Genomic DNA, 24,087 nt, shown 5'->3' with positions numbered 1-24,087 from the left:
AATTTTTTTCTTGGCATCTTTTCAAGACAAAGGTTAGATGATGCAGACAAGTATCAAAAGAGTTACCAAAGATAGAAAAATCATCCATAAAGACCTCTAAAAATATTTCTACCATGTCAGAGAATATGGAAAGCATATACCTTTAAAAGGTTGCTGGAGCATTGCATAGCCCAAAGGGCATCCTCCTGTTAGCAAAGACTTCGAATAGACAGGTGAAGGAGGTCTTTTCTTGGTCTTTGGGATCTACCACTATCTGATTGTATCCAGAGTATCCATCCAAGAAGCAATAGTAGGCATGGCCAGCCAGTCTTTCTAACATTTGATCAATGAAAGGGAAAAGGAAGTGATCTTTCCTTGTAGCCTCATTCAATCTTCTATAATCAATACACATTCTCCACCCCGTCACTGTCCTTGTAGGGATTAATTCATTCTTCTCATTGAAGATGACAGTCATGCCTCCCTTCTTTGGCACCACTTGGACTTGACTCACCCAAGGGCTGTCAGAAATTGGGTATATGATTACAGCATTCCACAGCTTCATCATCTCCTTTTGAACCACTTCCTTCATGGTTGGGTTAAGCCTTCTTTGAGGTTGCACCACAGGTCTTGAGTCCTCCTCTAGCAGAATCTTATGCATGAAAATAGCAGGGCTTATACCCTTGATGTCATCAATTGTCCATCCTAAAGCTATTTTGTGAATTTTCAACACTTCAATCAGTTTCACTTCATCTTTCATGCTTAAGGAGGAATTGATGATTACTGGCACCGTCTCTTTTCCTCCAAGGAATGCATACTTGAGATGAGGAGGGATGGGCTTCAACTTTTGCTTTGGCACTTCCTCTGCCTTGCCTTCAAAAGAGATTTCAGATACTTGTCCTTCTATGACATCTTGATCTGCTTCTGTTTCTTTTTCTTGTTCCTCCTGACCATTGGTTTCAAGCACTTCTTCTACCAAGTCTTCTATCATTTCCACTCTCATATGCTTTTCTTTCTAAATGGGATATTGCATTGCTTTAAAGACATTGATGATCATTTGGTCATCATCCACCCTGAGGATCATTTCACCTTTCTCTACATCAATGATAGCTCTTGCCGTGGCTAAGAAAGGTCACCCCGAGATTATTGAGTTGTGTCCCTCTTCTTCCATGTCTAAAATGACAAAATAAGCAGGGAAGATGAATTCTCTAACCTTTCCCAGCAAGTTCTCTACAATTCCATTAGGTATCTTGAGTGATCTATCAGCCATTTGAAGTGACGTTCTAGTTGGTTTAACTTCCTCTATTACAAGCTTTTTCATCATTGAGAGAGGCATCAGGTTGATGCTGGCACCTAAATCACAGAGAGCTCTTTCCAATGTCATGTTGCCTATGGTGCATGATATGATAAAGCTCCCTGGGTCCTTGAGTTTTGGTAGAATGCCTCTTCGAATTACTGCACTACACTCTTGGGTTAAGATCACAATCTCCTTTTCATTCCAGTTTTTCTTTTTGTTGATGAGTTCCTTGAGGAATTTTGCATATAATGGCATTTATTCCAATGCTTTAGCAAGGGGGAGGTTAATTTCCAGCTTCTTAAAAATCTCTAGGAACTTGGGGAATTGTTGATCTTCGAGCTCTCTTTGCAGCCTTTGAGGGTGTGGCAGAGGAGGGATGTAAGGCTTCACCTCCTTCCTCTGTTCTTGCGGATGCTCTTCCATGACTTGTGATGAATCCATATTTGATGATGATTTTTGGTTGGAATTGAATGGATTTTATCATATAAACTTGCACTTATTCCCTTGAATAGCATGCTTTTGAACTTTCCTCCCAATTTGTGCTTAATTATGAAAATATGCTCTTTTGCACCTAATTTAATCTATTTTATTCCATTTGCCATCTATTCGATGCCTTGATATTGTTTGTGAGTGATTTCAGGTGTAAAAGGTAGGAATGGCTTGGAGAAAATGGAAGAAGAGCGTGCAAGTAGAGGAAGCATGAAGAATCAAAGGAGATGAGCACCGAGACGTGTGCGTATGCACAGACATGCGTGCGTACGCACAGCCGCCCAATCAGAGTGTGTGGATTGTTTCAAGTGCGTCGCACGGTCAATCAGAGTATCGCCTAGTGTGCGTGCGCACAGCTACTTGTGCGTACGCATAGGAAGAGATTTTCACATAGCGTGCGAACGCACAAGTCTGTGCGTACACACAGCTGTCCACACATGCCTTTATTAAAATGGCACGTGACTCACGATTTTGGAGTTTTGGAGGCCCATTTCTGAAGCCATTTAGCTCATATTGAAGGGGAAATGAAGATCATATCATATCATTAGTATAGCTTAGGAGTAGAGTAGGAAGCTTTTAGTTTAGTTTTTCTCTAAGTTTTTCATCTTCTCTATTAGGGTTTATATTAGCGTTTTACATTCAAGTGCCATTTCATTTTTGATCCTGGATTTTGCTAGCTTCCATTGTAAGTATCTCTTTGTTATTACTTTTTATAGTTACATTGTTCTTACTCTTTCTTATAATTCAAGTTATAGTTCAAATTTATTTCTCTTTTTTTTTGCAATTTCAATTTCTTGTTGATGAATTTGATGTTTAATGTTTGTTTCATTCTTTCTTATGTTATTCTTGTTGATTGAGATCATTTGTTGCTTTTAGTTTCATGCTTTTTCTCATTTTTTCCATGTTTAATGCTTTTGCCCACCAAGTGTTTGACAAAATGTCAACCATGGTTTTAGGCTAAATTTTTTGCTCTTGGCTTGGGAAAAGTGAGAAATTGGGTTCCTAGAGTTGGAATGTCCAACATTTAGTGTCAATTCTTGGATTGTTAATTGTTCTTGTTCCCACTAACGCTAATTTGTTGCTAAGGCAATTAGCAAGCAATTTAGGAATTGTGGGTTAAGAACACTGATGCTCATTTAACTTACTTTCCGATGTGAGGGTTGATCAAGTGAGATTAATCTATTATAATTGTCATAGTTGTGGTTCTAACAAGGAAAGGACGCTTAGCTCACCCTAAGCCAAGACTCTTTTTATGTTTTCAATCCTTCATACATATATATGTTGATCTCTTTTATACTTTACTTGTTTATAGTTCATAGTCGGTTCTTTAATTTCTTCATTAGTTTAATCATTACAATTTTACATGTTCTTTTATTGCTTTATGTGTTTATTTCTTTATTGAAAACCCCTTGATCACTACAACCGGAATTGTGTACTCATTGATCTCAAGTGTCCTTGGGAGACGATCTGAGAGTCAAATACTCTCGATTTTGAATTGGTTTTGAATTGTGACATTGTTTTGAGTTCACATTTGATTGTGAGAGTTGTTGTTGGTTTAGACTATTCTACCGACGGATTGATGCTTGTTTTTGATTGATTCCAAACCGGCAATAGTCATTTCCTATCAACTTGCTTTCCCTTCCTTGAAGCTTGTGGTTCCTCCTCCTTCTTCTTGGGTTTCTCCTGGTCCTTCTCTTCAGCTATTACTTCTTTCTTGCTGTCAACCTTGTCATTTTCTAATGTCCTTCCACTCCTTAGTTGAATTGCCTTGCATTTTTCCTTGGGGTTGGGAATGGTGTCACTTGGAAATGCATTGGTTGGTCTTTCAGCTGGCTGCTTGGACAATTGCCCAATTTGTCTTTCCAGATTCCTCAATGAGGCTTCATGATTCTTGTTGGTCAATTCTTGATGCTTTATTATTTTCTCCATCATCATCTCCAAATTGGAGATTCTTTGGGATTCTTGTGGTAATTGTGATTGAGTGTGGGATGTTGATGGTGGATGAAAGTTATTATGGTTAGCTGAGGGGTTATTTGGTGGATAGTGAGTGAAAGTGGGATGATTATTTTGTGGTTTTCTGTATGAATTTTGGTTAGTAGCTTGATAGTTTTGATGGTTTGTGTTACGTGAATTGCTTGGGTTGGAATTTCTTTGCCATGAGTTCTTGTTCTCTCCTCACTTTTGATTGGGGTGGTTCCTTCAAGAGGAGTTGTAAATGTCCCCATAGAAGTCATTTGGTCCAGAACCTTGGTTGTGCATATACTGAACTTGTTCAAGCTGCTGTTCTTCATAACTCACTTCATTTTTTCCCCACACAACTGGTCGTTGGTTAGTTGTGCTCACTGCTACAAGTTGCAGTCCATCCATCCTTTTTGACATCATCTCTATTTGCTGTTGAAGTTGCTGATGCATAATCTTGTTTTGAGCTAATATTGTATCAACACCTTCAAGCTCGAATACGCCTTTCTTGGGAGTTGCTTGTCTTTTAGATGAGTAGAAATACTCATTGTTGGCAACCATGTCTATGAGGTCGTGTGCTTTTTATGCAGTCTTCATCATTTGCAATGATCCTCCTAAAGAGTAATCTAAAGCTTTCCTTGAACTCATGGATAGACCCTCATAGAAATTTTGGAGCTCAACCCACTCACTGAACATTCTTTCTAGACATCTTCTAATCAATGCTTTATACCTCTCCCAAGCTTCATATAATGACTCTCCCTCTAGCTGTCTGAAGATTTTCACATCAGTTTTCAGCTTAATGACTCTTTGAGGAGGGTAGAATTTGGCTAGGAACTTGTTAACCAAATCATCCCAATTGGTGATACTTTCCTTTGGTAAGGTTTCTAGCCAATGAGTGGCCTTGTCCCTTAGTGAAAATGGGAACAACAATAGCTTATAGATGTCAGGGTGGACTCCATTAGTTTTGACAGTATCACAAATTCTCAAGAAAACAGAGAGATGTTGGTTTGGATCTTCAGCAGGACTTCCTCTATATTGGCAATTATTTTGAACTAGAGTGATTAGTTGGGGATTGAGTTCAAAATTATTAGCATGGACATTAGGGGTTAAGATACTGCTCCCACAATTCATCAGGTTGGGGATGGTGTAAGAGGCTAGAACTCTCCTTAAAGGCTGGCCATTGTTGGCCACATCCTCTAGAGGATTAGGGAGGTTATCATCCATCTCTTGATCTCCCTCTTCTGACTCTTCTTTTCCAAACACTCCATTCCCTCTTGCTTCACTTCTTAATATCAAGAAGGTTCTCTCTAGTTCAGAATCAAAGGAGGTGGATGCACCTCTTCTCCCTCTACCTTGTCTGAGGTTATTTTCGCAACTTGTTGTGCTTTTATCCACCTTGTGAAGTAATCAATTGTTACTAATAGGAATTTTACCTGTCCTAGTGCTACCGGGAATGGGCCGAGTATATCCATCCCCCATTTATGAAAAAGCCAACTAACGTCTGATGCGTGCAGTGATGGCAAAAAATTGATTCTGCACAAACTAACTAGCAAGTGTACCAGGTCACATCAAGTAGTAAAACTCACAAAAGTGAGGTCAATCCCATAGTGATTGATGGATCAAGCAACTTTAGTTAGAGGATTAATCTAGTTAAGTGAAATATTGAGAGATTTTTGGTGAAATTAACTTGACAGAATGTAAATTACAGAGAATATAGATTGCTGAAAGTAAATTGGCAGAAACTTAAATGGCAAGAAACTTAAATGACAGAAACATAAAGAGCAAGAAACTAAAAGAGCTGAATCTTAAATTGCAAGAAATATAAATGACTGAGGCCCAGTTTGGTTAACCAACTTAATTAAGCTCCTTTTGATAAAATAACTTAAACAATAAATGACTCTGTTAAAAGTAACTTATAAATAAGTTATTTTGTGTTTGGATTTTTAACTCTAAAAATGCTTATTTTATAGAAATGTGATGAAAAGTAGAAGTATTATGAGAGAAGTCATTTTTTAACTTCTCTATAAGCTCCTAAATAGCTTCTTAGAAAGTTGTTATTTGGTTTTTAAAATTGCACCAGACATTAATACTACTACTTTTCATAAGTCAAAAGTTAAAAAAAAGTTACTTTTAAAGCTTCCCAAACGGGCCCTGAATCTTAGAGTGCAAGAAAGTAAAATTGCAGAATATAAATTGCAGTGCAACTTAAATTGCATGAATTATAAAGGGAAATGGGTGCAGAGAATCAAAACAGCAATAAAAAATTTAAATTGAAGTGAAATCAGAGAGATCTAAATTGAGGAAATTCAAAGAAAATAATTCATCAGGGATTGGAGATATCATAATCCATCATGAATCAAATGGGTCTCAACTCCTTTCTCAATCATATGAGTAGATCTATGGCGGATTGAAATTGATTGGATCCCAATTCCTTGGCAATCCAATCTCTCTAATCACAATCAATCTTGCCAATTCCTTGATCTAATTGTCATGAGAAGAGTTAGAGCACATTCTCTTATCCATAAGCCACACAAATTCTCAAAACCTCAATTCCTCCCGAATGGTGTTAATTAGGAGAACTGTGAATGATAGAGCTCCAATTCTAATGCAAGTAATTCCCTTTCTGAGGCTCAGACAAGCATTCAGCTGAATTAAACTCCCTTTCGGAGTGAATAATTCACAATCAAAACAGAAGATATCCTATAGCTACACAAATGAATTGAGAAGAAGAAGAATTTCATTGATCCATTATGATTACAATAGAGCTCCTTCCCATAATGAATTTGGGGTTTAGTTCATCATTGCTCAAGTAAAAACAGAAAGCAGAGAAAGTGTAGAAAAATGTAGAAAAGGAAATACAAGTGAAAATGAGTGCAGAGTTTTCCAATTAGGGTCTCTGAATCCCTAGCCTTCTAGATCCCCTTTTCTAAATCAAATTCTCCTCTATTTATACACTTTCCAATTCAGTCTTCAAGTCCTTGGATTGGGCTTTTTGGCCTCTGTTGAAGCAAGCTAGAATGGATCTTAGTTGGTGCCGTGTGGATACCCCCAGGAGAACGTAGCGTTCTTGAGGAGAGCGTTGCGTTGGTGCATCCACGCGTATGCATCCTCTCTATCTATAGTACTTGTCACGCGTACGCGTCACATACGCCTACGCATCCTTTGCAGCGCTCTCCATGAGAGCGTAGCAGTCACGCCAAGAGCGCTTTCCCACGCGTACGCGTCATTCACGCGTACGTGTAGATTTCAAAATGTCACTTCCACGCTGCTGCTCCATCCACGCGTTTGCATGACCCTTCACAAATGCCACTTCCACGCGTACGCATCACTGATGCGGTGATGCGCACGCGTCGCTAGCCAAATTTAAAATCCAACTTTGAAGGTCTTCGCAGGCGCTCTTTGGTGAAGAACGCAGCGCTCTTGGGTGTAGAGCGTAGATCCCTCCCACTCGTATGCGTCATCCACGCGTACGCGTGGCCTTTCAAAAATGCCATTTCTACACGTACGCGTCGCCAAGGGTTGTGCTGCAGGGGAACGTAACGTTCTTTAAACAAGCGTAGCGCTAAGGTGCTCTTCTCCCCTGCTTCTTTTCCACCTAATATCAATTAAACAATTGCATCAAAGTTTGCTATAATCACAAGGTTTTTACATCATTCATATCATGAAGTAAAATTTGCGTAAAATCTTATGAAAAAGCACATAAACAACCATGTTTAATTGAATCAGGGGATGCATGAAATTCCAATCCAATTACTCACTTATTGCTCAAGAAAGTGCATGAAACCTAATGAAAATAAGTGAAAAATGCTTGTGAAACTAGCCTAAGATGACTTGTCGTCATTCAGCTGCTCGGCCGGGCTATGGATGAGTGGTGCTTACATTTGGCATGCGTCGCACCTCTGTACTTTGTTTCTACAGTCTTCTTGTAATGTTGGTTAGTAGTATCCAGCTCGTAAAATACTCTTGGCTAAGCTTCTGCTTCCAGTGTAGTGTCCACAGATACCATCATGGACTTCGGCAATGGCGTTTGCTGCAACTTCGCGGCCGATGCATTTTAGTAATGGTCTAGAGATACCCCGTTTGTATAGATCGGCTCCCATCATGGTGTAATGGCTCGCTTTATGTCTCAATGACCTTAGGTTTTCGTTCTCTGGTATTGCTCCAGTTCTCAAATAGAGAATGAATGGGCTCCACCAATCTTCTTCCTGTGACACACTTATAATAGATTTGATATCTAAACTTGGTTCTGTTAGTGTAAGATGATATAATTTGTCTGATGAATCGTTACCCTATATGTGGCTAATTTTTATAAAATATCGGCCATACAGTTTTGTTCTCTAGGTACATGTGATATTTCAAAATTTTGAAAATGTTGTATCATGTTTTTTGCCGAAGCTAAGTACTTTTCCAAGAGCGGATCTCATACCTGAAAGTGACCGGTTACCTGTTGCACTACGATGAGAAAGTCATAACATACCTTTAGGTTTTTTACTTCTATTTCCTTTGCTAACCTTAGGCTTGCTAAGAGTGCCTCATATTCAGCTTGGTTATTCGTGGCTTGAAAAAGGAATTTGATTGACTGTTCGGCTTGCACTCCAGTGTCATCTTTTAGTAGGATCCCTGCTCCACATCCGCTCTCATTTGATGCACCATCTATATATAGTTCCCATGTCTTGACCGTTTCTTCTGTATTGGTGAATTCTGAAATAAAGTCGGCCAGTGCTTGGGCTTTAGGAGATCCTCGTGATTGATAAGAGATATCGAATTCCGAGAGCTCTATTGCCCATTTCGTAGGTCAACTTGCTAGGTCTGGTTTTGATAATATTTGACGTAGGGGTTGGCCAATTCAAACTATTATCTGATGTGTCTGAAAATAATGTTGCAGACGCCGTGCTGTGATGACTAAGCCAATTGCTAATTTTTCTATTGTCGAGTACCTTATTTTGGCATTTTGTAGTACTTTGCTCACAAAATATACTAGGTGTTGCTCTTTTCCTGTTTCTGTTACAAGCACGGAGCTAACCGTGTTAGTTGAAATTGAAAGAAATAGAAAAAGGGGTTTACCTTATTGTGGCTTCTTGAGTATAGGTGGTGAACCTAGGAGGTTTTTAAATTCGACAAAGGCTTTTTCGCATTTGTCTATCCAAACGAACTTCTTGGCCTTTTTCAGGGTATTGAAGAAGTGATATGACTCAGCAGCTGCTGCAGGCAAGAATCGGGATAGGGCTGCTAGGCGACCTGTGAGTTACTGCACTTCTTTGATTGACTGAGGTGATTGCATGTTTATCAAGGCCTGACACTTATTAGGGTTGGCTTCTATCCCCTATTTGTTAGTAGGAATCCGAGGAATTTACCTCCATGTACTCCAAATGCACATTTCTTTGGGTTTAGTCTCATATTTTACTTTCAGAGTTGCTGAAAAATTTCATTAAGATCGGCCTCATGTTTTTGTTTCGAGCTTGACTTGGCCACCATGTCGTCGACATATATTTCAAAGTTTCGGCCAATTTGATCTTTGAAAACCTTGTCCATTAGTCTCTGATAAGTTGCTCTTGTATTTTTTAGTCCGAAAGGCATGACTTTATAACAAAAATTACCTTGGTCAGTTACAATGTTGTTTTATCTTCGTCATCAGAGTGCATTTGTATTTGATTATAACTGGAATAGGCATCCATGGAACTTATCACTTGATACCCTGAGGTGTCGTCCACCAGTCTATCAATATTCGGCAGTGGGTAACGGTCCTTTGAACAGGCTTTGTTCAAACCTGTAAAGTCCACGCATATGCACCATTTTCCCGAGGTCTTCTTAACCATCCCACATTTGCTAGCCATGATGAGAAATGAAGTTTCCAAATGAAATATGCATCAAGCAATTTCTGTGTTTCTGTGGTTGCTGCATGTCTTCTTTCTGTACCCAAGTTTCGTTTCTTTTGCCTTACAGGTCGGGCATTAGGGTTGACTGCTAACTTGTTGTATATAAAGTTCGGATCAATTCCTGGCATGTCAGCAGGTGTCCATGCAAATAAGTCAGAATTGGACTTTAATGTTTCAATCAGATTTTGTTTGTTCCTGCAGAGAAAATAAAACTGATGTTAGTAAACTGGTCTGCTTTTCCAAGTTGTATCTTTTCTAGGTCGTCTGTTGGGGTGGGATGACTGTTGTTGCTCCTTGGATCAAGCTCAGTCAAGGTTGGAATGTTCACTGAGTTGTAGACAGAATGGACTCTTGTGATAGTCTCCTTTAGGGTGTCTTTTAAACCTGCATTGTAGCATTGTCTAGCCTCTTTGTGGTTGGCATGCACTGTTGCCACTATATTCTCCTGCACAGGAAACTTGATACAAAGGTGAACTATAGAGATAATGGCTCCAAAAGAGTTAAGACTCCAAAATAACATTATAAGGGCTTGCACAATCAACTACTAAAAATTGAATATTTTGGGTTTTTGAGTTTGGAAACTCCCCTAGCTTCATTCTCAACCATACAGAACTTGATACAGGGACTCTTTCTCCGGAGAACCCTACCAATTCTCTGGGTGATGGTTGCAATCCTTTGTCGCTGACTTGCATCTTCTTAAATGTCGAGTAGAATTATACGTCGGTGTTACTCCCGGGATCAAGTAAAACCTTTTTTACTGTTAGCTCTCCCATGTTGATCGAGATCACCACTAGATCATCTAAGTTCGAACACTATGACTTGAAGTCAGACGCACCGAAAGTGATTTGGGCAGTTGAGGCTGAGGTTTGTGTTCTTTGCCGAGATCTTTCCATTGTCATCATGACTCTATAACTTCTTTTCCTAGCTGTATTAGTTGCTCCTCCTCCTATGAAGCCACCTGAAATATAGTTTATTACTCTTTTAGAGGCAGGAGTTTTGACTGATCCATACCAAGTTCCTTTTTCTTTGTGGTCAGAGCTATAGCTCGGTTTGTCAGTGTCCCTGGTTGCTTCTTTCTGGTTTCTGGAAGTGACATATTTGTCCAGTAAGCCTTGTCTTGCTATCCTCTCCAATAAGTCTTTGGTTACTATGCATTCGTCAGTGGTATGGTCATACTTCTGGTGAAATGCGTAATGTTTACTTCTATCTACATACTTCTGATCCAGATATGTGTCTGCTTTGCTCGGCGGTTTTATTAGTTTGTTGTGTAGTATTTCTTTGATGATGTCCTCTCTTTTCGTATTGAACTTGGTGTACGAATTAAACTTCGGTGTTAATTTGAAAGATTTTTTGGCATCTTTGCTTTGAGACCTGGGAGGTTTCTCCTCTTCCTTTTGAGATGATGTTCTTTTATTTCTCTAAGCTTCACATAATTCTTCGATTTCAATTTGTACAGTTTCTTTGTCCCTAAATTCTTCCAATGTCTTCGCCTTTGCAACTACTATTGCTTCCTGGAATTTCCCAGGTTGGAGGCCACTTTTTATTGCATGTAGTTGTACCTCTAGATTGAGGTCTGAGATTTCCATGGCTGTTGTTGTGAAACGCATTATGTAGTCTTTTAAACTCTCGTGTTGTCCTTGCTTAATCGTACTGATATAGTCTGAATCTCGTACATAATTTTGGATGCCGCAAAGTCGTTTATGAACAACTTGGAAAATTCATCGAAGTAAGATATTAAACCTGCAGGTAAGTTAGAAAACCATAATAAAGCAGCTCCATCTAGGAAAGTTGGAAAAGATCCACACAAGATGGGATCGGAGTCACTATTGAGAAACATCATAGATTCAAATTTTGTGACATGAACTTTTGGATCTCTGATCCCCTTGTATGGCATCAAAGTCATTCGGAGTGTAAAATTTTTAGGCATTTTGAAATTCATTATTTCTTCGAGAAAAGGGCCAGTCTGTCGTCTTTTTGTCTTGGGAGGTGTTTCTCCTGTCTTCACGTTTGACACTGACTGGGGTTCCTTATGGAGGTTGTTATTAACCTTCTTATTATTGTTCTTTTCCTCCCCATTGTTCTGCATTGTTACTAACAGTTCGGCCATTCGTTGGTTGTCCGCTTGTAAAGCAGCATTGGCAGCCGAGAATTCGGCATTAGTTGGGTTGGCTTGAGGAATTATTGAATGATTCGTCATAGTTCGGCTTTTACAAAGAAAAGAAGATACAGGTCGAATCTAATAGTGTTAGGTTAAAACTAAAAAGCGAGACGGGGCCCACGGTGGGCGCCAAATATTTTGGAATGATACTCTTTCTGAGCTATATGTTGGTCTTGCGTTAATCCAAAGAGTTTGACAGCTCAATCTGGACTCGGAGTATCCTCGTGAACTCGGACCCAAGCGTGGTACCTGCAAAAAGGACTCCGAAACTCAAATCAGTGAAGAATCACTAAAGAAAATGAGTATATAATCAGTGAAATGGTGTTGAATGCTTCTAATGCCCATCGTCGGCCTTGTTCGTAATTTATAGACTGGTTGGAACTGAATGAGTCATCGGCTTGAGTCAAGATCTTCGTGACCGACTTTCGGGCAAAATTATGGGGAGAGGTTCATTAGGATAAAGCCGTTAACTTTTTAGTGTAGGAAAACATGCCGAGATATAACTCGGTTCATTCGATGTATTAGGGATACAGTACAATATATATATATATATATATTAAAAGACGACTTTAGAGATCAAATTTTAATGCAAACTTTTATAATTATTATTATAAAAATAAACTTTTTCATCTTTAAAATTTAGTAATTTTTTGTCAAGTGAATATTTTTTTAGAAAAGAATTTGTTGTGAATGGCCACTTTTTTGGAAAATAAAAAAAATTAGAGTTCAAATTTTGCTTCGAATTTTTTTTTGTGCATCTTCTAAATATTTATTCAAGTGTTGCCACAAAGATGAAATAGATAATTTGTTTGCTAAATATGATTTTTTTATTATTTAGAAAAAAATAATATTAAATGATTCTTTTGTCGTATTTTCAACTTATTTAGGAGTTGTTTTGTCAATAATATCTTTTAGAGGCCTTTTTGTCAACGGTTAAATCTTTCAAGGATTGAATTGGTAGTTAACTCTTTTGTTAAATTATAATTAAATTCATCTTGTTTTTTTTTTTTTTTTTGTGTTTTGGTATACATAACAAATAAAAGAAAACAAATAGAAGAAATGACAAAAGACTCAGAAAATCATAGATATATCCTCTTGAAGAAGATGTTGTAGAGATGTCGGAGGGACGATCTAGTCAACTGCATCCATGTTTCCATGTGCTCCATACTTCGCCATCCAATCTGTGATAGAGTTGGATTCTCTCTGATTCAAAATAAATCTCACTTCCGAAGTCATGTTTTGCTTGAGTTGGAAGATCCTTTGAGGACGCTCCTTCTCTTGAGGCTCATCTGGAACCCTCCAATTGTTCACAAGTGAGAAAGCTTCAATAGAATACGTCTCATAGATCAAGAGTCTCACTTCTAATTCCCTCGCCATGAGAAAACCACGCCAAATTGCCCAGATCAACTCTCAAGATACTTGCTCCAAGAACCTTGCTCCAAGAACCTTAACAGCAAACCCATGAACCCATTCACTCACCCACCTCGTTATGAAGCACGCATCCAAATCCAAAGAGGTCTTGATCATGATATACATTTCCATCACAATGAACTTTCAAGAAACCAGGTTCAGGGCGATACCATGAACTCGATGGCAATTGGAACCAGCTATGACATGCTTTGATGGCTTCATTCTTAAACAATTCCACCGTGGATCGAGCTTTAAAGGCAATAGGTAGTGCCGAATTGTTAGAGACATGCATGAGGTTGTCATTTTTATCTACCCACACATACCACAACCTGGCTGCGGAAGTCATGGACCTGTCACTTTTAAATTTTTCTTGATCCAAGCAAGAAAATTCTGCTCAATAATATAGAAGGGTACGTCAATAAAACCCAATCTCTACTAGACTTTCTCAACTGTAAGACAATCTCTGAGGTAGTCAAGAATGCTCTCTTGGTGAGACGAACAATCACTACAAGAAAATAGCTCTATTGTCACGCTTTTAAACATATACTAATGACTTACAGCAATGAAATTGAAAAAGAAATAACAGGGCCAAAGGAAGCTGAAACTCACATGCCCAGAGAGCAACTCACGGCAAAGGAAGTATTGACGACCGAAGCAAGAAGACGAGCTTGCAATGGTGACAGAGCATGATAGAGCTTGCGATGGTGATAGAGCGCGATGAGCTTGACTCCGAAACGACCACGAGAGAAGCGAGAAACTGGAGAGAGAGGTCGACAGTGAGACCAGCCGTGAGAGAGGTGAGACACAGTGAGCTTGAGGGAGAGAGTGGCATTGCGCACGCTGGCGATGTTCTTCACAGACTGTTGTTACTTCGTGGAGTGCATAATGAAGAGAGTGTTAGGGGTTTTTCGATATGATGTTCTTCGTCACGGTTAGGGGTTCTTCGTGAGGCACAATGAAGAGAGGGTTAGGATAAGGCACAATGTTGGGGTTAGGAGCAATCATCGCTTCATGGTGGGCTTAGGATTATGTGAACGAGTTAGGGCAATTGTAAGAAGGAAAAGGCTAAAGTTTGGAAGAGTAGATGGTGTATTGCAATTGTATCTTCGTAATTTCGAAGGGGTTCTCTGAAATTTTTGTTGGAACCTTTTGGCCACGCTTTTAAAGCGTGGCAAAAGAGTTATAGGAAACGACCACACTTTTAAAATGACCCTATAACAAAATTCTGTTGCTAGACTTTAAAAGCGTGCCTGTTTCTCTCTATGACAACACTGTTTAAACGTGGCAAAAAAAAAAGCATGTTCATATCTCGAATCAATTGTCACCCTCAAAAAAGCGTGGTCATTGACTATTTTTGCCACGCTTTTGAAGCATAAAAAGAAAAAATGTGATCAAATCTCTATTGAGTCGCCACCCCTCATAAAAGTGTGGTCATTAATCACTTTTGGCCATGCTTTTAAAGCGTATCAAAAAAAAACGTAGCCATAGATTTTTTTCTTGTAGTGAATGTTAACAAATATCATATATTGACATATGAAGACGATGTCGCATAGAAGCAGTTGGTGGAGTATTGTGCATATTCAACCAAATCAAGATCTTAACTTTCTTTGGAATTTTAAGCTTCCAAAGCCACATCCAATTTGATCCATTATCCCATGATACAGTTCACTCTAGTAGCCAGTGGTACCCTAATTTTGCAAAGTATTCCTTGTCTTTTCATAGCCAACCCGCTTCAGAATCTGTACCTTGGTTTCTGGTGTAACTCATAATTTCTATTGCAAGCTCATCTGGAATACGTGAGTAAATACGATTAAGTTGCCAATTGTTATGCATTAGGACATCTTCAGTGCAGAAATTAGTTTCATCAATCTCAATAATGTTCATCCTCTCCCCGACAGTACCAATTTTTATCCATGGATAAAATAAAAAAAAAGTATCAGTCATAGAGCCAATTTTCCATTCATAACCATCCCTAAGAATAGCTGCAACTTTGACAATAGATTTTCAAAGCACCGAAGAATGACTAGATGCTTTAAAAGTTGAAAATGTCCTTACCTTTAGATATTTATTTCTCATGGCATGAACTCATGTCTTCTTTGGACAGTGTAGGATTTGCCAGACCAGCTTGCCAAGAAGAGTTAAATTAGTTAAGCGTGAATATCTTAAAGCCAGGCCTCCATACTTCTTAGGACTTAATAAAATCGACCAAGAGGTTAAATGGAACCCCCTTTTGCTAGTGTTAGCACTCCAAACAAATTGCCTCACAAATTTATCAATATCATTGCAAGTGGAAGGAGGAAAAAGACTTACTTGCATTTTGTACACTTTTTTCGATAAAGTCACCCCGCTCTATTAAAAACAATCTTCCTTTCCACGAGGATAAGTGCTTCCGTATTTTATGCAACATGTTACAATTTTAATCGTTTTCAGTTTGGATTGAATTGAATGAGCAGTTTAATTTATATTGATTTAAATTTAAGCACTCTTAAATATACGCATATTTTTTGTTAAGCTGGTGAAGTTGACGATTGTGAGAATACGTGTGAGTAAAAGAGTGATATCAGAAGCATATAGTGTGGTAAATTTAAGAAATTCAGGATTAGAGTTAGAGTAAAATATATATGAGTAATATATGAATTTTACAAAATTTTTGAGATAATATAATAATTTAATATTAAAATATATTACAGTAAAATTACTTTAAAAACATATAAAATTTTATTTATCAACATACCAATAAATTTAAATCATTATTCTTAATTTAAATTATAAAATAAACAAATAAATCATCTTCTATAAATACAATTTAAACCTAAAATATTAATTACTCAAATTAAATTATGCCATTTTTATCATTTATCAAATACCCATATTTTAATTATACAAGATATACAATTACAATAAAATTATATAAGAATCTTAATTGATTTAGAATCAACTTGTTATATAATCAATTTAATTATTTAAAATAAATTTTTTTAAAAATAAAAAGCTCAAACTTAAAATAAACCCTAACTTATCTATATTTAAATTTTGGGTTAAGTTCGATTTTGGTCCCCAACGTAGAGATCAAAAATCGATTTCGTCCCCAACTTTTTTTTTGCTACAAAATGGTCCCCAAGGTTTTAGTTTGTTTTAAAATCGTCCTTCGGATGAAAATATCCTTCCCTCCCTCCCTCCCCTCTTCTTCCCCTTCTTCCCCAAAATTATGCAGAAGCACGCACAAGCAGAACCAAAAGCAACAACATCAATTAATCAAACAGAAGCAGTAGTAGGACAACAACAACAACAACAATAAATCACCAATGAATCAACAATGGAATCAAGTAGAAATAGAAGAAGCAGGAGCAGAAACAGAAACAGAACAACAATAACAATAATAATGAAACAATATAATCAATCAGAATCAGAATCAACCAGAAACAACAACAATAAAAAATCAACAAATATAATAGAAGCAGAATGAAAGAATAAGAAGAAGAATGATGGAAGCAGAAGCAGAATCCGATGAGCCACCCGAACGACGACGAGCAACGGCCATCGAGTAAAGAAGAGCAGTGGTGGCGGCGGCGAAGAACGGCGGTGGCGACGGCGAAGACCCTTCCCCTCTTCTTCCCGAACCCCCCTCCCCCTCCCCCCTTCTCCCTTCTCCCTTCGCATAACCCCTTCTCCCTTTTCCCTTTACTTTACGCATAAAACCCTTCCCCTCTTCTTCCTCAACACCCCTCCCTCCCCCTTCTTCCCTTTCCTCCCCCCTCCCCCGTTTCTCTTCGCATAACCCCTGCACCCTTCTTTCTCTCCCCCGATCCAACAATATTCCAAATTCAAGCCAAATTCAGTAACAACAATATTTCACAAAAGATTCAGAAATTCTACAAAAAAATTCAGTTCACAAAAGAAGAAGAAGAAGCGGTGGCGGTGAGGGCGAGGAGGAAGAGCAGTGGCGGAGAAGAAGAAGAAGAAGAATAAGAAGCGGCCGGTGAGGGTGAGGAGGAGGAGCAGCGGCGGATCATAGGCGGCAGGGCAGCGGTGCGACGGTGCGGTGGTGCGGCGGTGCAGCGGTGCGGCGGTGCAGCGGTGCGGCTTCCCTTCCCTGCCCCCTCCCCCTCCCCCACCCCCACCCCCCTTTCTCGCGCCCCAACTCCCCTTCTTTCTCTGTAATCTGTATCCCTTTCTTTGCTTTCTTTTTTATTTTTTTATATTTATTTTATTTTATAATTTTTTTAATGAGGGGTAGTTTGGTAATAAAAAAATAAAATTGGTAAAAAGGACGATTTTAAAACAAACTGAAACTTTGGGTACCAATTTGTAGCAAAAAAAAAGTAGGGGACGAAATCAATTTTTGACCTCTACGTTGGGGACTAAAATCGAACTTAACCCTTAAATTTTCAAAAAAAAAAAAAAAGATTACGAATCATTACAATACGAGCCTTGGAGATCAAGTAGACCAAGAATTCATCTCAAGAACAAATGTATTGACTTAGGGCACAAAGAATATGAGTTTACTCAAGTTACGTGGAATGCAAGTAACCATGAGGAGTTTACTAAATTTAGACCACATCTAACTAAGTTGAATTTAATTCAGATTCAGAAATTACATAAGGTGCCAGCAGTTTTGGACTTATTGTCTTTACTAGTTCAAATTTTAAATAGGATAGCTTAAATTTAAATCTGATTTATTGTCAGGATTTATCAAAAGATTTAATTTAATTTTAATCCGTTGAGTAGTACTTTTATGTATTTAAATTTAAATTAATTATCATATCTTTAGGTGTTTAATATTTAAATCAAATCTGATCAAATCTAATCAGATCGAATATAATTTAAATTAGTTAGGATTATTTTTGGAGTTATATTTTTAGTTAAATTTCAAATTTTATAGCTTTATTCTAAGAAAATCTGACCCACTTTAGGCTAATCAATTAGTTCTATTTAAGCACATTTGTAAAATATTTTATGGAGTTTTTTATGAATAAAATTTATTGTGCATATAATGCACTAATTTCTATGTGTATTCAAGTGAATTGAGTGATTTGTTTTACTTATATCATTAATAAATTAAAAGATTCAGCCTAAACTAACTTCTAGTGTTTGTTATTTTAATTTCATCCCTATGATCTAGTTTGTCAAGAACAGATTCTTTAAAGGTCTAATAAAAAAGATTATTTCGATGACCTAAGTTATCGAGAACAAATTTTTTAGAGATGTATTAAAAAACTATCTATCCAACTATCTTTCTAGAGACCAAAGTTACCTAAGCAGTGTCTTTTGCTCATGGGTTTTTTTTTTTCTTATCACCCAAATTTGTCCATTACTTTGTGAAAAGGTAAAGTTGCTGTTATTATTTTAACTATTTCATTCTTTTTTGTTATTCTCATTTAATTAGCAAACTAGCCTTTCCAATTGCTTTTTAATTATTTTTACTTTCCAGATTATATATCATGTGAAAAAAAAAATTAGAGGTTTAGTATAATGGAAATTTTCCAAGAGTTCATTATTAATATTGTAACATCTCAACTCTAAGTAGGTCATGCTACAGCCATAATAGTACTAATCATCAGGAGTTTCCAATCGATCAACTTATGGGACTCAGTAAATATTTATATAGTATCTGTGTAATATGAACCTGTCGTGCTGAACGTAAACAGTTAACAGATAGAGAAAGATTACCGTCATATGTCGCGAGCCGGATAGAAAAATATTTACATATAATAATGAAAAAGTCATTTATGTTATTGAATTCATAATCGATCACTATTCGATATAACTTGATATCAAAAATAGTCACATACATTAGTAGGAGAAATATATTACTTCAAGAAACACGAAAGTTTCTTAATGAAACAATATTACTTTCATGAAGGTATGATGGTGGTTCCTATTTAGAGCATAAAAGCAAATTATCATTGAAAACATAGCATAGCATGAAGTCACAATGCAGAAATAAATGTAAAGATAATAGGGTAGGGGTTCCTATTTACAACCAAGAACAGAAAGCAGAGAAGAATCACTTCCCTCCAGACGTAACTTGAGCATATTAATAGCTAATGAGATAATTTGTAAAGTAGAATAATTACTATGGCTAAAACAAGAGCTCCAATCAGAGATGCAACAACCCATTTGTTTCTAGTTATTCTTCTTGACATGGTAGTTAAGACCTTCTTACTCTTGTCAATGGCATCATCTACCCCATGAAGCTGCAAGGCATAAGAAAATAAGTGACCATTAATCAACAATTTTTACTAAACTTCTAAATCATATTCAGGGCTTTGAATCAACTTTTCAAGGATCATTCTCCTTAGAAAACTATGAGCATCTCATTATATTTTTCCTAATAAATCAAAGTAGAACCTAAAGAGAACACCGTTAAAAAAGTATAATAAATTGATGCCTGTCATGCCTCGACAGTGTAGATTATTCAATCATGTATAAGCACATCACTAAAAGCATTTAACATACCACGACAAAAACTTAACTTTAAGGTATATTGAAATAATCTCAAAAGAATAGCATTATCATAACAACCTACTTTTTTATGGGAGCTCAAGAGAGTCTCCCGCTGCTGGTGTAGATCTTGGAGGATTGACACACCAAGTTCTTCCGTCTCAAGCATGGTTCTTCGGCTTTCCCTGATTCTATCACTCGAGTCATGTAATCTCTCCACTGACATAGTTAATCTTTCTCTCTGATCAGCAGATACCTGAAATATAATCCATATATGAAAATAAATAAATAAATAAATAAGAAAATTCCACCAAATAGTAACAACATGCTGCACTACTTGTGTTCAATTTCAACCAAATCCAAGTGATAATTTTAAAATTCATAAAAATAAAATATGGCACAGGCTGAAGAGAATTCCGGATATGCATTTGCAACTAAACTTTCTTAATAAATGCAATCAACTTCAAAACCTATTAATTTCAAATTTTTAAACACAAAGTACTATGATAAGACAGAAATGAGGCCAATATGCATGCGCAAACATCATCAATGCTATTTGAATCAGTCCACTTCTCATCACAGGCATAATGATCTCTAACATAAGTGATCAAATATGCATGCCACGAGAAAAGGTCATAGATCAAAAGCTACATAAAGAATGGAAAATGTAGTCACTATACATTTAATGCATCCCAGATAGGCTAACAGCATCATATCTATATCATTATACAAATTAGGCATTATTATGAGTAAACCCACATTCAATCACAGTTGAGATATTTCCTTGAATTTCAGTAATGTCCAGGAGCTATAAACAGGTATTCCAGAATTGAAGACAAAGAAAGGCTAAATATATCAAACACTAAGTACCTTAATATTATTACTTATTAGATGAACAGTTATACAACAACAATTGATCATTTTCCCATTAGGTGCAGTCAACTACATGGACGAAATTATGCTATTGCATCCCATCATAAACCACATCTATAAAATATAGGCAGCCATTAAAGTTAAAATATTTTTTAGTGACTTTGTCTAAAGTCCCCCCCCCCCCCCCTTTTTCTCCCATGTTCTTTTTTGTGGGGTCTTCCTCTGCCCCATTGATAGCCTCCGTTTGATCTATTATTCAAACTGAAATTCCTACAAGTCTTCTCATCACATGACTAAGCTAGTTACGACAGGACTTTACCACCAAAGCCCCAATAGGCATTACCTCAACTTTCTCTGATAGAAACAGGTCTGGTTTAGTTTACAAGAGGAGTGGTAAGTAGTCTACTTGCTGGTTTTAGTTTGTTTTAGTTCCTAATTGCTGTTAATTGGCTATCTGTTTAGTTTCTAAACGTGCACAAGGTGAATGCCTTTTCTACGACAAACCATACTCAGCAAAGCATGGGTGCAAAAACAAGGAATTCAAATTGCTGATTATGGAACCTGAGGCTTAAGAGGGGGATTGGTTGGAGCACGAAGCAGTCCCGGAGGCAGTGGAGCAATTGGAGCTCCTTTCCAGAGATCCACCTTGAGGACAAGGTAGTTGTCCAAGGGGGGAGTAATGATAGAAACCAGTTTGGTTTAGTTTACAAGAGAAAAGTAAGTAGTCTACTTGCGGGTTTTAGTTCCTAATTGTTGTTTGTTCCCTTTCAGCTGCACTGGCAGGCATAAGGGCAATAGTCTTAGTCCTAGTTGCTGCCTATAAATACTAGTCAATTAGTTAGTTTTAGTTTTTTTGTGAAATTTCTATTAGATCTATTAATATAGGAGAGGAAGAACTCCCTCCATAGTTGGTAGTTCTAACAGTGTATTCCAATAAGGGATTGTGATTTACAATCCCTAGTTCATCAATAAAGCCTACCGATTTTGTTACAACCTGAATCCTATCATTCCCTAGTGAACTCATTCCAAGTTTTGTTGTGTGATTCATCTATCACAACAACCTTATCTGTATAATATTTAGCTCATTCTTTTTGCTGCTGAGAGAATATTTTACAAAATAGTAATAGAACTCTGATCTCGTTTTGAAAGCTGAAGATCCATTATGGTAGTTACTTTGGCAGACGATCAAGGTTTATTGAAGAGAAGATCCAACTTAAGGAGATATAGAAAAGAAGGAAAAACAAATATCTAATATTATAATAAACTATTATAGGGTAAAGTGAGCATAATTAAAACAGAAACCTTTTTTCTATCAACTTGGATTCTCTAACCATGCAAGTTTAAAATTGCGAGCTTTGGTTTTTCACTTGAAACATAAATCTACAATTAAGTAATACAGTCTAGAATTAAAGACATACTGCATGTGCATCAGCCATTCCAGCCTCCAACAAATCTTCACGGGCAGCCTGATCAGCAGTAGGTGATGTTAACCTCTTAAATTCTTTTTTTAACTTCGTCAGATCAGATTTATATTCCCTCAACTTTGCAAGCAGATTTGCTTTTACACTTGGCTGCAAACTTCTAGCCTCAAGGTCCATTTTCCGTATCTGGAGACAAAGTTAGATTGACAAGAGAAATAAAGAAACAAATAGAAGATAATACTTAGCAAAAGGCCCTAAACCCAGGAGAATGTAAAATTTTATACCAGCACATCGGCATCATCTAGTCCAACTTTAATCTCAGAAAGGCTTTGCTGCTTCTGATCTGAAATTAGTGATGATTACGGAACAAAGAAAAAAATCAGTTACTAGAACTTAATATCAACTTAGACATGAGTTGTAGACATCCTCAGGTTTACAGAGTAATGATATAAAAAAACAAAAGAAAAAAAAGACATGCTCATGTCACAGAAGCAATCTCAAGGACACATTTTTCCATTCCACTCAACAGTAGATTGTATGCACTGTACTTGCTTAGGACACCATTTTTCATTCAGTATTGCAAAACTCTGTTCAATTCCCCGATTTTCTCAGTTATAACCAATTCTAACATTCCTCATAACCAATCTACTAGATAATTTGGAAGATCGCATGCAAATATAAATCACATTAAGCAGCTCTGCAATCTGCATCCAACTTCGGTATTTTAGTAATAACAAATAATTAACTTCGGGCGAAACGATCTCTTATATCTTTCAAGAGTTTAATCTCTATAGACTAAAATCCACTCAGATGCAGCCATATAGATAAAAATAGTTAACCTCCATATGCACTATAGCACTTGATTGGATGCCAGTGCAGTGCATACTGCATAGAAATTAAAAATCTGTATTTTAAGCCCCAAATTAAGCTAATCTAAAGATCCTCAACACACCGAAGATACATGCATACTAAAGACATCAGAACAAACGAAAAGAAAATAGGTGGTAAATGACAACAAAGTTGAGATTTTTAATTTGACGAGAGTTAGTAGAGAGAACCTTGATCCGAAAGATGAGAGGTTGAACTGCATTTGCGAGAGAGATTTGCAGAGAGCTCGCAGTACTGGCGCTCGTACCCTTCAAAAACCTCGCTCATCTTTATGCTGTCTTGTTGTTGAGACAAGACCGCAAATAGAAAAATCACCTTTCAATAAAATTGGGGGAAAGTGGAAAAGAATAAGAAAATCGGGAATAGAAGAGACCAAATTAGTGGGAATTTTTGTTTGGATTGATTAATCTATTACTTACTTAGGTTGAATCTAGTGATTTGGGGAGTGAAGATCACGATGATGCAGTGAAGGATCTGAAAAAGGACGAGTTTGTGGTTGTTGTGGTTGTTTGAGTTGTTGGGTCTGAGGAAGAGCGAAAGGGAAATGGGGTAAGAACTTAAGGACTTGTTTTCAAAAACGCCCACAAAACTTGAAATGATGGTTCTTGGTTATACACCTTTTGTTTGTTCAGTCACTTTGGATAAACAGCCTAAGTTCTTTTTAAAAAAATAGAATAAATGAGGATTTTTTTCATTTATAAAATAAAATAAATAAATATTTTTTAAAAATTAACTTTTAGGTTTATCTTTGAAAATACGAATTTTTTTTATAAACAGTAAGTTTGTTGCGCTTCCAGTGAACTCTATATAAATTATAGAGTTTGTCGTTCACCGTCCTTCGGCGAATTCTATGATAAATTCAACACACTATATATAGTGGGGGACCATTTTAGTTTGTCGCTTTCTTCTTTTATTATCTCTTCCAAATTTTTTGTTACTTTTTTCTGCCTTTTCGACATCTATGAAGTTTAGTGTCAACGATTGTCTCAGTTCCAAGTTAGTAAATAATAGTCTATTTTTTTATGTTAACTTGGTTTACTGTTTACATGTTAGATAAAATTGTTCGGTATAGATCGTTTATTAGTTAGAATAACAGATTTATTGTTTACGTGTTAGTTAGTTAGACGTACTTTTTAGTATTGTTATGTTAGGTATATTATTTTATGTCACTGTTTTTTAGTATAGTGGCTGCCTATCAACAAATTAAAGAATATAAGAAAGTATATTATTAGATAATTTAGTTATAGGTATAACATTGTGTTGTGAATTAGAAGGTAATTACGTGAGCAATAAAAT

General features: G+C 36.9%; 1 protein-coding gene across 1 annotated transcript; it reads right to left on the bottom strand.

The window, feature by feature from the left end:
• Positions 1 to 19,046: 19,046 nt before the first annotated feature.
• On the bottom strand, positions 19,047 to 23,443 carry LOC112801595 (vesicle transport v-SNARE 12). Its single transcript, XM_025844412.2, has 6 exons — positions 23,211 to 23,443; positions 22,962 to 23,106; positions 22,188 to 22,246; positions 21,901 to 22,089; positions 19,695 to 19,865; positions 19,047 to 19,362 (listed from the first exon to the last, which is right to left on the bottom strand). The coding sequence occupies exons 2-6, from the start codon at positions 23,056 to 23,058 to the stop codon at positions 19,210 to 19,212; spliced, it is 669 nt and encodes a 222-aa protein (XP_025700197.1). The 5' UTR covers positions 23,059 to 23,106; positions 23,211 to 23,443; the 3' UTR covers positions 19,047 to 19,209.
• Positions 23,444 to 24,087: the final 644 nt, after the last annotated feature.

Source organism: Arachis hypogaea, chromosome 5 (genome assembly GCF_003086295.3).
Source record: "Arachis hypogaea cultivar Tifrunner chromosome 5, arahy.Tifrunner.gnm2.J5K5, whole genome shotgun sequence".
Classification (NCBI taxonomy): domain Eukaryota; kingdom Viridiplantae; phylum Streptophyta; class Magnoliopsida; order Fabales; family Fabaceae; genus Arachis; species Arachis hypogaea.
This window is presented reverse-complemented; position numbering and strand designations above follow the sequence as displayed.

Bases quoted from the DNA above. Each gene is read 5' to 3' on its own strand.
- LOC112801595 (XM_025844412.2), bottom strand. From the start codon at position 23,058: ATGAGCGAGGTTTTTGAAGGGTACGAGCGCCAGTACTGCGAGCTCTCT. The intron at 22,247-22,961 runs GTTCTCTCTACT...CACTAATTTCAG, and splicing joins CTCTCATCTTTCGGATCAAG to ATCAGAAGCAGCAAAGCCTT. The intron at 19,866-21,900 runs GTATGTCTTTAA...ATTATATTTCAG, and splicing joins GAATGGCTGATGCACATGCA to GTATCTGCTGATCAGAGAGA.